Raw genomic sequence first — 12,642 nt, 5'->3', positions numbered from 1 at the left:
CCATTTGATCAAATCTACCCTGGCTAGTCTGAACCACATCACTGCAAGGCTAACCCAATTCAAACCAGTCATAACCTGTCTGGATCTGTTTTGTCAAGATTTAAAAGGAGCGAGCCTATTTGCTCCCTGAAGAACGACTTTTGTCTAGTTGAAATCATTCACAGCTAGTTTGAACCAGCCAGAACTGGTTGGATTGCATTGGAAATGCAGAGCTCTAGAACTTTCACCCTGATGCCAATACCACCTAGAATTATGGACAAGCCCAGGGCGATAGGGACCCTTAGGTGGCACCATGTGGTTCGTGTGCCATGGAGTGCCGCCAGCACCTTGGGCCAGAACAAAGCAACTGTCTGCCCTGAAAAAGGTACTGAAGATGCCTGAGACCAAAAACTGCGTGTTGCTTTGAGATGAGTTTTCCCGAGGTTCTGTTGATTGGCTCCTGACGGGTAGCCCTTGATGCCTGCAGACAGTCTCTCGGCCCTTCCGCTGCCCTGTGACATGTGTGAGGGGGACCCAGGCACAGGCACGTCACCTGAGTGCAGAGCAGCCTGCGGGGAGGACTCCCGCACCCCCGGACCACGCCCACCCAGGGCCACGCGTACCTTCTGATTTCCACAGTGGTTTCTGAGAGTGTTCTTTCTCCAGCAGCCTGATGAGAAACCAGAAAGTTTACTCTGAAGCTTCAGAGGATTGGTATCCAGAAGTTCCACAGATCATTTGAACAAAAAATTTGATGTCTTTGTCAATCAAAACCAGCGAGACAGTGGCTCTGTGATTATAAATCCATGTTAGACCTGCCTAGAGCAGAGTAAGCATCAGGAAAGCATGTATTTATTTTAATAGCAAATTACTGTAGTGTGAGGAATTCATTACAGTGCGATAAGATTAAATGGTTGCATTTCATTTATAAGTATCATTTTATGGTGTGTTTCTATGCATCTGAAGGAACTGTTGCCTGTCATTAAATATTTTCTGCCTCGTGTTCCTTTTACATCCATTTAAATGGCTGTCAGATTGTTTGCCTTTATACCCAGCCTGATGATTTTTCAAATCGTTAAGTGGAGAAGGCTGCATGCATTTAGAACCCACAGTTTATTTCTGTGCCCCTAGAAAGTTAGCGATTGTGCACAGGGAACTGAGGGGCCGAGAGAATTTCTCCATGTTACTTGGGCAGTTTCAGGAGGGGTGTGTACCACGTGCTTAGCATCCCCTCCTTCTCTGAGGGAGGTGGTGCCACTCTTTTTCCTCAAGAGAAGCTGACCTTTCAGGAATGAGTTACTCTAGGCCACCTCTAGAGGGATGCAGAGCAGAATCAGGCTATAAATATTTTATCGCCACGTCCCTCCAGGGAGGAAGGGGCCAAAAAAGCTTTGTGGATTTCTTTGGAAATCCATTTAGAAATAATACCCTCACCACAAACTGATGAGTAATTTCTGGCTTGGTGTTTTCACCTACAAAGAGAGAGAGGAATTCCCCTCTTTATTTTTCTGATTCCTCCTCCTCCCTCCCCACGGGGATCCCGCCGTGCCCCTCTCTTTCCTCTGCCTCCATTGTTTGTATGACCCGGCGATGTGAGTGAGACCCACCTCGCCAGGCAGGCGTCCAGCTGTGGCCGTCTGTGTGTTTGTGGTGCCCCCTCTCTAAGCAAGCACTCAACCTGACACTCGGGTTTCCACTTCAAAGCAGGCTTTAATTTCGGGTCTGTCCGTCGATGACAGAGTGTTTGTCACTCACATAGCACCAAGTGTGGACTGGAATTAAATAGTGATATTGGATTTATACTTGGAGTCTTAAGAATTACAATCCTCTTAATCTAACAAAGACCTTGTAAGATATATTTGCCTAGGTGGGGAGAGAATTTGGAGTTCTGGTTTAGCTAGATATGAATTTGGCTCAAAAAGCAAACTGTCCTTGTGCAGGATCCTGTGATAGGCATCTCAGGAGATAAAAATCAGCCCAGATCCAGTCCTTGACCCTGAGAAACATGCAGTCTAATAAGGGAGGCAAGAGGGGTGTTTAGGTAACAATAACACTAGGCAGGCCGAGGAATCTGAAATTAAAAGACGTCTCCATCTAGCAAAAATGTAGGAAATAAGGTGCGTCTGAATGCAGTAGCAGAATTAGAGGACATCTGTCATTTTTGTAAAGTTTTTTTTTCATCTTTGCATCTTCTCTAACGTATCCTTTCTGGCTTTTGTTCATCACTTTTGAGAGGTAGGCGTATCCTTCCAGGAAGCCCCCATATGATTCAGAAATGTTCTCAAAGTGGGGATCCCCAGTCAGCAGCAGCCCCTGGGAGTTTGTTTAAAATGCAGATTCTCAGGCTCCGCCCCTGTCAGAAACTCATGGGGGTGGAGCCCAGGAATCTGTCCTGGGAGCTTCTGTCTCCAGCTGTGCCGGCACATTCCAGTCAAGCCAAGGGCTTCTCAGTGATGGGGCTGCTTTGGCAAATAAGCTCAAGAAATGCCGCAGAACAGACCTTTCTGGTATTTGCCACATACGTTTTCCTGTTAAAGGCTCTGAGAAGTCCTGCCCTAAGGAGATTTAATTCAGTCTGTTTAACCGGACGCTTCCACAGTTACTTGAATGCAGAATACATTACTGTGATACCGCGTAGTCTTGGTGATAGGGCTGTCTTAAACCTGTTTTAGGAAAAACTTCTGGAGAGAACTTTGCCCTCCATACTGTCAGTGTCTAAAGCGCCCGAGGCAGACACCCGCTTCCCCCAGCCCCCAGTGTGGAAACCATGCCTTAACCCTCCCTAGAGAACCAAGCTTGAAACCCGTGCAGCTCCCTCACTTGCCTGCCTTTCTCTCCCTGCATCTCCATGCTCCATTCCAACCTCATTCCCACCTCGTTCTCTGCTCTTCGCCTGGAAGGCGGGGGGACCTACTGACCGCTACATGAGCCACAGAAACTGCTTCATGTCCATGCAGAGTGTGGTATATGGGTCTCCATTTTCTTTATACATATACATTTATGAAGCTCACAAATAGCATTTGATTATTTTTGGGTCCATACGTTTTTGTAAGAAGCATTCATTATCAAATATTCTTATATCTGTCTTTACTAGCCTGCCCCAAAAGATGAGGTTTTTTTTTTCATTCTTTTATGGAAACATTTTAAGTGTTAAATATTATGTTTTAATTGTAGATTAAAATTTCTATCCATGTAGCTTCGTCTAAGCCATCTGATTTCCCATCTAACTTAAAGAAGTCGATGGTTGATAAAGAAGATATTGGCACTTAGAATAGACCCTTCATGTACATGAATTCATTTATGCCTTCACATGGAGGGGGTGGGGAGTCTCGTGAGGTAGGTATTATTAACTCCATTTTACAGACAGACTGAGGGATTTATAGAGGAGAAACTTGTCCAGATGGCACAAGAGCAGTTTAGAATGTAGAGTGAGAATTCCAGGGTTTGAATATCTGTTCTGCCACTTAATAGCTGTGTGACCTTGGGCAAGTTAATTAGCCTCTCTGTGCCTCGATTGCCTCTTCTGAGAGGTGAGGGTAATGTAGTGCCTACCTCACAGGGTTGCTGTAAGCTGTTACACTGATTGATGTGAACTGCTTAGAAGGACACTGGCACATACCAAGTGCTCAGTGAATGTCAGCTGGGGAAAGAAAAGCTAGACTAGTCGGGAAGATACCCAGCATGACTAACCTGGAGAGTCTGAAAACAGCAGGTACTCAGTACACTTTGTGGATCGAGTGATTGGACGGACAGTGCCATGTCCTTTGAACCACAGCCTGCTGGGTGGTAAGCCATAGTCAGTCTCCTAAGACACGAGGATTTCAGTGCATGTTGTCATTCCTTGCTTCAAGGTGTGTGCTGGCCTTAAGGTTCCCTTAGACCTTTCCCTGCTGCTCCAGTTTCTCCTTCTGGCCCCAATCTCATCATCATTTCCAATGTTATATCTAAATTTTTAATGCTAATTTGTTTCAGGGCACTGGAATTTCATAAGTGATTTCAAGGTGGTATTACTCTAAGTGCAAAAGATATTTTTTAACTTCATAAAAATTGTCTCAGAATGCCTTTCATGAAACTCAGTTTGCCTTCCGAATCCTCTTCCTCATCACTCATTCCAGTATAAGAAACCAGAATTTGGGCATTCCATTGGTGGCAGACTTACTTTCCCTTGAAAAGGGCCCTTTCAGATCACTCTTCCCTAGAGTGAAGAATTCTGACCAGTAGCTGTTAGGTTTGGGTATCAAATAATGAAATTGGTGCATTACTGCCATATCCTTTCAGGGGAGGTAGGAAAAGACAGGCAGATCAGACGCTCACAGCAGTCATCTGTCTTGAGGATTCTAAGTGGTGTGGATCAGAACACCCCCAGCAGGACTCTCAGATTCCACCCAGGAACCTCTGTGCCGTGGCATCAGGACCACTCCTCAGAGGCGGAAATAATCCGACTATCACGTGCAGCAGTTAGGATAACGCTTGCAGTTGCTGCCTTCAGACTTTTCCAGAGAAGACTGTTGACCATGAACTCCTGACCACCAGTAAGAGCTGTGGGGTGGCTGTGTGGGAGCGGGGCTGCCCGAGTTTCCTAGCTGCACCAGAGGTGAGCTGTGTGGTGTTTGGGTGGCTGATGCATCCAGTTTCTTCATGATGAGGTAGCACAGACCACACATCTTAGTCAGTAATGAGGTAGTGCTGTGCTGCTGAGAGCAAGAGCTTTGCTACCAGGTGAGTACCGAGCAGCACAGGGGAGCACTTAGTTCTTCCTGCACCCCACCCCCAGCACCACGACGGTGCCCGTGGTTTGGCCATCAACTCACCATGATTTGCGCAAGATCTGTGTATACATAGTATTCAAAGCCGAGAGATTGCATCCTGATGTAGGTAAATTACAGTCATCTAACATCATAATCATATAAGAGCAAACACAAATAGAGTGCTTATAATGCACAGGCACTGTTCTGACACCGTGGTCTATACAGTAGACATTTCAACAACACAGGTCCTCTTAAATGCGGGTTTTTTCTGATAGTAAATACTACAGTGCTGTACGGCCTGAGACTGCTTGAATCCAAGGACACAGCACTGTGGATACAAAGGAAGCGAACTGCATATATGGAGGGCCAACTCTAAGTTACATGGGGACTTTTGACTCTGCAACAGGTGGCACCCATAACCCCCACATTGTTCAAGGGTCAGCTGTATATGTTTTATCCTCAGAACAGCCCAATGAAGTAGATACTGTTTTTAATCCCCATTTGACAGTTGAGGAAAATGAAGCACAGAGAGGTTAAATGGCTTGTTCCCAGTTACACAGCTAGTAAGTAGCAGAGCCAGCATTCAGTTTCTAAAGTCTGACCCCAGACTTTCTGCCTTTATCAACTATGCTGTCTTGACTACTACATCCATTTCTAGTTAGGGATAGACTATATTAGTATTACACAAATTTAAGGCCAGAAGTAATACTAGACATAAAGAGGGAGAACAGTAAATTCAGAAATCAGTAACAAAAGGATAGTTAGGAAATCTTCAAATGTATTAAATTTAGAACACAGTTCTAAATAAGGTTCACAGAAGAGATCACAGTGGAAATTAGAACATGTTTTGAATGAAACAATAATTGTAGTATATCAAAATTTGTGGAATACAGCTAAAGCAGAGATTAAGAGGAAGATTCATAGCTTTATGTAAATATATCAGGAAAGAAAAAAGTTTGGAAATCAGTAATTTAAGTTTTCATCTTACGAAGTTAGAAAAAAAATCAGCAAATTCAACCCAAAGAAAGTAGAAGGAAATATAGAGGCTGAAATCACTGAAATTTGAAAACAGGCATATAGTGAAGGAAGTCAAAGAACCAAAAGTTGGTTCTTTGAAAACATCACTTGCAGTTAAGTATAAGAAGCACTTCAGTACATTTCCTTCCTCCTCCTGCCCCTGCCACCTACTAAATTCTGATTTAGGAGATCAGTTACAGAGTGGGATTTTTTTAAGCCAGGCTCCGTCCCACAGAGATGCTTTACACCCCTGTTGATACTAGTTTGTCAGTTCCCTTTTCAACTTTGAGTCTCTGCAAGTTCTCTTCTAACTGTTCTCCTGTCTCTGTTTGTTCCATGCTAAGCAGATGGCCCAGAAATTAGCCAAAAGCAGGAAGAAGGTGCAGTACAAACAACGTCATCAGCTTGGTGTTATGCCTGTTTGTTTTGTTTTTTTTTTTCATTTATTTGTTTTGCCTTTTTTCTTATTTCGTGTTTTTATTTTCTGCATCCAGCAAGTTTTTGTTCAGATTTCTTTTTGAACCGCCCCCATAAGCCAACGTTTCTCAAAACTCAGTTGCCTAAAGTGGCCATTTTCTGTTGCTCATGAGTCATTTCACTTCAGAGGGACGACAGGGAGCAGATTGGGGATGCCAAGTGAGTCCTACCGTAGCGTGGACGTTGCCACCGTTCAGGAGCATTCACGTGGCAGGGACTGGGGTCTGCCCAATTACAGTCATGTTTGATTTGTGGATTTGTCAGATTGCTGGATGCAAAAAAGAAAACTCGCTAATAACCACGTGTGCAGAGTGAAGCCCTAAATGAACCAGACTGATGCGCTTTTTTGGTTGTGGAGCTTCTAGGTGCTTATGAGCTACCCGTGGGACGTGGAGGCACTGGGGCTCTTTCTTAGTAGGGTGGCTCTCGGGGTGGGTACTGCTTCTGTGTTGCTGTGGTGGTGTGTGAACGTGAAGACCCTCTTACCAGAACTGCCTCCAAACACCTGGTTTGCACCTGCTGTAAACATTGTGCCTAAACACTTGAGCAGGAGCAAACTCGGACCTCCTCTAAGGTCCTGGGGTGTGAGTCCATAACCCTTATTCCTTCAACCTGTTGGGCTCCAAAACCCTTGCAGAGAGCGCCATTCACAATCACTGAGTCGAAACTACTGCAATGAGTTACTGCCTCCAAGGGGAAAGAAGCAAAGGGATTCTGCATTTCTCCCTGTGCTCACTCCTGTCCCCGTGCTCATCCTCTCTGTGGTCCCTTCAGCTTGGGCAGTCTGATTCTGGAGTCTGCATCGCTGTTCTGGTGACTGTGTCTCCATGCCTCTGTGTGTGAGCTAACCTTGCTCCCGTGTACCTGGGTCAGAGTAATGTATTAAGCTTTCCCTTGGTGCACTTTCTTTCTCAGGCTCCCGAAGGTGAATCTCAGCCCATGACCGAGGTGGACCTCTTCATTTCTACCCAGAGAATTAAAGTATTGAATGCCGACACGCAGGTATCAGCTGGCTCCCACCTTCCCAGGGGGTGAAACTTAGTGGCAACCAAGGGACTGTGCCCTTGTCCATAGAGAAGCTGTCCCTAGTTGCTGGCTTCCACACATTGTGCTGCTGGAGTCAGAGGGTGGGGAGAGCTTGGTAGGGGGTTTGGGGCTATTAAAGATCAAAGGAAGAAATAAACCATGGATATTGTTTGTTAGTAATTCTCGTAAGTTTTTATCAGAAGATTCATGAACTTGAACAGATTAGCCTTTTAATAAATTTTGCTTAAAGTCACACATACACACACACATAAAATATAGCCATCACATGCAGATTTTTTATATTTTAACTTCCCCACCAGAAATTCTACTGGTTGTAAAACGGTTAAAGTTTCTTTTCACATACCACAGACCACTCCCTGCTCTGGGTTATCACAAGCCAAGGGAATTGCCCCCAGGCCTGGGTGGGGCACGTAAATCTGCGCACTGAGTCTTTACGGTGAGCCCTGGAGTCCCCCTCCTGCTGAGTGTGGACCACATTTGGCCGGGCCCTGGGGTGGCACACTCTCATGGGTCATTAGATGCGACACTAGACTTCCCATCCTCTCCCTTCTGCCTTCCAGGAGACAATGATGGACCACCCTCTGAGGACCATTTCCTACATCGCAGACATCGGGAACATCGTTGTCCTGATGGCCCGCAGGCGGATGCCCCGCTCCAATTCCCAGGAGAATGTGGAAGCCTCCCACCCGTCGCAGGATGGGAAAAGGCAGTACAAGATGATCTGCCACGTCTTCGAGTCTGAGGACGTAAGGGTGGCTCCCCTACTCTCCCTCTGTGTGATCTAGGCTGCCCTTGGGTCGACAGGCTACCGCTAGTTCTTAGAACCTAAATTGTACGTGAAACAGATATTTACTGAGCACTTACTACATGTCAAACACTGTTCTAGTGCAAGGGATATAAGGCTGAGTAAAACAGAAAAGGAACCATCATAAAGGTTGTAAAGAGACAGAAAATAGATTAATGTACTCAGTATAAAACTAGGTAGTAGGAAGTTTGATTAGGAAAAATTAAACTAGGTCAAGGGATAGAGGGACAGGGGCTATTTCAGGGAGAGTGATGAACAACATCCTTTCTGAGGTGACGTTTGAGCAGAGATCTGAACAGAGTGAGAGTGAGGAAAGAGAAGGTGCAAAGGCCCTGAGGCAGGGGCCTGCTGATGTAGTTTGAGGAAAGGCAAGGAGGCAAGACACTAGAGAGAAAGTGGGAAGAATTCGGTCAGACCCACAGGGGCCTGAACAGGTCTTACCTGGTTCACTAGGGTATTTGGAAAGGACTGGAAATGGATGTGTAGGAAATGCCCTTTCCTAACAGTAAAGGTAGGATCCCTGCCCCTACCCACCAAATCGCAAGAGCTCCAACCACCCACTCCCATTCCTTAGGAAAACCAGCTGCTCCTCCCTTCCCGAAGCTAGTGATTTCTCACGCCCGTGTCTCCCAGTGATAAAATCAACAGAGGAAGTCAGTGCACAACAGGGGTGGGGCCCATTCTTGCATTCATCCTTCTTTCCCGGTTGTCCCTGGAACTGCTGGCGAGGCCACCAGGCTTCAGGCTGCATTAGCACGCGAGCTTCTCCCAAAGCTTGGCAGGCCTCGGAAATTCCCTCCTGACCAGGGATCCAGTCCTACGATGGTCTTGAACTGCAGAGCCTCCCCAGAGAGGGCCCTGTCAGGGCTGTTTACTGGGCTGATTTTTCCTCCTGCTGCAGTAGAGAACGCTCTGTTTCTCATATTGAGCAGAGAGCCCTTATCTACTTATAGAAAATTGCCTTGGCTCCTTAGAAGGAGTGTCCATCTAGCAAATGGCCTTCCTCTGGGAAGTCAGGAGGCAGGGGCAAGCTGCTTTCCTCCAGGGAACTGGAGCTGTCGTGGCTGTAGCCAGAGGGCAGGTGCTTGTACATTCGTACCACCCTTGACACATCTGGTTCCCTAGAGAGCAACCCCAGGGACAGGGTCACTGAGAAGGCAGAGCTTGCAGCATCTGTCCTGGCCATTCTCCCCACTATTCCTCTAAAACAGTGGCCAGACTTGCAAACTGGGAGAAAATGAGTTTTAGAAGGTTCTCGGAAAGTTCCAAAGGAGTTAAAATTGAAAATCTTAAGCTTCATGTGCCCTGCAGGCTGGGGAAAAGGTGGAGTTAGCACAGCTCACCAGGCATGAAGGTCCCAGCACAGTCCATCGTCTGCCACCTCCCCCTGGCTTGGCGCTTCTAAGGAGGGTGGCTCTCCCCCGGGGTCTTGTGTCTGCAGGGGACAGGACGAAGGGGAAGAGTGGGGAAGCACGAGTGGACCTGGGAATCTCGCCGCTTTGCTTCCGAAGCCCAGGACAGAAGACGTGTGTGGGCTCCAGAAGTGGGAGAGCTGGGTAGGAATCCCCTCACTGTGCGGGCGGGCTCTGCGGCTGCTGGGCGTCCAGTGTACAGCGGGTGCCGTGTGCCTCAGGCGGACGTGGATCTCAGTAGCCTGTGCGTTTGCCAGGAGCATCCACTCATGACGGTCGGGCAGTCTGCTGGTCAGGTTCTGGGACATACGTTTTTTCAGTCCGCCTGTCCACACGAATCTCTGGTGCCTGCAGCAACGCCTCGGCAGGAGGCAGATGATGATCCCTGATGGGACTTGCGGCATGTGATGTCAGCAGATTCTCAGAGGGAGAAAAGCTAAGCATTTCTTAGCCCCGGCCAGAAAGGTCTGCTATCACTGGGGTTGGTTGGTTGGTTTTTATAGAAGTTTGGTTGATTCCTAATGTGTTTGATGTCATTGTTAATTTGTTCCTTCTGGCAAAACTTACCAAAGGTGGAGAGAGGAGAAGTAGACTGGAATTGTGTGTGTGTGTGTAAAACATTGCCTTAGAGCTTTTTGTTGTTTTATGAGTTTTCTATCCTCTACAATTTGACAGAGTGGCAGTCCCCAGCAGTGGGCAGGAGAGGGGCTCCAGAATCAGGCTGCCAGGATTCCCAGCCCCTACCCCACCCACTCCCACCCCAACTTAAGCTCTCAACCTCCTTTTCCTGATCTGTCCAATGGGAACAAATAGGACAGATCCACAATTCCAAAGTCTAAGAGCTCTGAGAAACAAAAGGCATTTTTGTACTCCGTTGGCTGATAAACCTGCTCTGAGCTGCCATGAAACACTTCATAGGATTTGTCCAGCTTACCGTGACTCTTACACAATTTGCTGCAGGAAAGTTACTGTATTTGTGTATAGGGCACTGCTCCAGGCTCAAATGGGATTTGTATACAATGTATGATATATGCACCTGGTTACCTTTCTAAAATGTGAACATTTCTGAATTTCTGAAACATTGCCTCCAGAGCTGAGGATGAGGGCTTGTGGACCAGGTATGCTTCCATCGTAGGCTTGATGTGGGGATGTATGTGGTGGTGCCTGTATAGCATATAAGCAGCACCGGCATGTAAGAAGTGCCCCAGTGCTGCTGGCTGTCCCGTGTTGTGATGTTGATTGATTAATGCAAGGAAAGGCCATCAAAGCCCAGTGCAGGAGAAGCCACAATAGAAGCAGAGTTCTCGTCCTGTGAGCTATGTGGACACAGAGCCGGTTCTTTTGTGTCTCTGGGCCTCAGTCTCGTCACTTTAAAAATGCAAGGTCAGACTAGATCCGTGTTCTCGACTCTGCTGGACTCAACAGTCCTTTTGCATAATAAATATTTTGTCATGTCCCGTTACTATCCTGAAATGAATTTCATAGGTAGTATAATCTCCCTTTTTGAAATTTTTTTTCACAAAAGTATTGCCTTAAATGTAACACAGAGGAGAAGTAAAAGGAAAGCCATCTAAAATAAAGTTGTACTTAACTACAACATGTAAATACATGGGCCCAGCCATTCCAGGAGAAATAATGGAGTTGTCTGCTGCTTACACCTGCTTGATTAGTAAGTTTGGCTATGAGAACACAGTATTCGGCTGACGCTTGTAAACTTCCTGACATTTTGAATTACGGGCTAAATAAGAAAATAGGAGCTGGACAGGCACACACACGCACACAGAATCACCACACTACAGCCAGCGTGCAGCCTGATGGGGGTGTGATCTGTTGTGACCTGCGTCCCACAGACTGCACAGATGCTGGTGATGTTCCGAAGTCACAAAGCTAAAGCTTACCCCTGGTAAAATGATGGACAAAGCAAAGTATTGGCTTATCTCAATCTGCATAGTAATAGTTGTATCCTAGCAGTGTTCGGTGTGTTTTAGAGCGGTGCAGTTAAAGTATTGTGTTCCAATATAAACTAGACTTGAGTCCCAGATGCAGGTGATCAGACGCAGGTGTTACATGTACATGAGTGTCCGGTGGGATATTAGAGAACTGCAGGACATAGAACAGCTCGTCCTGTGCAGGCCTGTCCTCGCGTGGCAGTAAGTCTTACATCTCTGACTCCTAGCCGCCAAATGCCAGTAGCTCCCCTGTGGTCATTGTTGTACTTAAAAACGTCCTCACTGATTTAGAAATGACCTCTAGCAGGCAGTGGTGCCGCGTGGAGACCAGACCCGCTGGCTGGTTGATGCCTAAGGCTCCCCAGTCCGGATGGGACCCGGGTGGTCCACCGGCAACGCTGCCCTCTTGACCTCCCGTTTCCCTCTCTGGTTCTTGTCTAGGCCCAGCTGATTGCACAGTCCATCGGGCAGGCGTTTAGCGTGGCGTACCAGGAATTCCTCAGGGCCAACGGGATCAACCCCGAAGATCTCAGCCAGAAGGAGTACAGTGACCTGCTCAACACCCAGGACATGTACAACGATGACCTGATCCACTTCTCCAAGTCAGAAAACTGCAAAGATGTAGGTACTTTCCTGAAGCTGTTCTCTGAGCTGGGCCCCCCGGCTGGGGAGGTGAAGGCGGAGTGGCCGGGGGTGAGGAGCGCGGTACACACAGGACGTTGCTGAGGGCTTAGGCCCATCTCTGGTTCCCCGCCGTGAGGCCCTGTTGTTAAAGACTGCAGCTGAGGGTTGTGGTCAGTGAGGCAGGGCGTCCTCTGCTCCCTGCAGTCCTGAGCTGGCTTTGGGGCGGGTTCCCTTACCAAGCCCCCAGGCCAGGAAGGGGCAGGGAAGATGTTAAATGACGGAGCTGGTCAGAGACCACCGTGCTGGGCAGAATGGAGCCTGTCTCGGCTCTCGGGTCTCAAGTGATGACTGCCGTGCCCCTCCAGGGACCAAACTCTGCAGGAGTGTCCAGGGGAGAGCGGGGCCATCTGAGCTGGTCAGGAGGTCTGGGTAATCTTTGGAAAGGGTAGAGGAGAGCAGAGGGCTGGGCCAGAGTAACAGTAGCATGAGCATCTGAAAGCTCAGTTGTCTGGAGCTGGGAATGAGGCCGCGTGGCTGGAGCAGGGATGTGCGCAAGGAGGTGCAGAGGCCACGTGGGCTTCGGG

General features: G+C 47.6%; 1 protein-coding gene across 1 annotated transcript in view; it reads left to right on the top strand.

The window, feature by feature from the left end:
* The window catches only part of APBA1 (amyloid beta precursor protein binding family A member 1), a 201,884-nt gene that overhangs the window by 177,161 nt on the left and 12,081 nt on the right, over window positions 1-12,642 (top strand). Inside the window, exons 6-9 of the mRNA XM_072959572.1 lie at window positions 6,092-6,124; window positions 7,137-7,223; window positions 7,829-8,014; window positions 11,876-12,055. Of these exons, the coding sequence (XP_072815673.1) occupies window positions 6,092-6,124; window positions 7,137-7,223; window positions 7,829-8,014; window positions 11,876-12,055 (486 nt within the window). The remainder of the gene's footprint in view (window positions 1-6,091; window positions 6,125-7,136; window positions 7,224-7,828; window positions 8,015-11,875; window positions 12,056-12,642) is intronic.

Source organism: Vicugna pacos, chromosome 4 (genome assembly GCF_048564905.1).
Source record: "Vicugna pacos chromosome 4, VicPac4, whole genome shotgun sequence".
Lineage (NCBI taxonomy): Eukaryota > Metazoa > Chordata > Mammalia > Artiodactyla > Camelidae > Vicugna > Vicugna pacos.
This window is presented reverse-complemented; position numbering and strand designations above follow the sequence as displayed.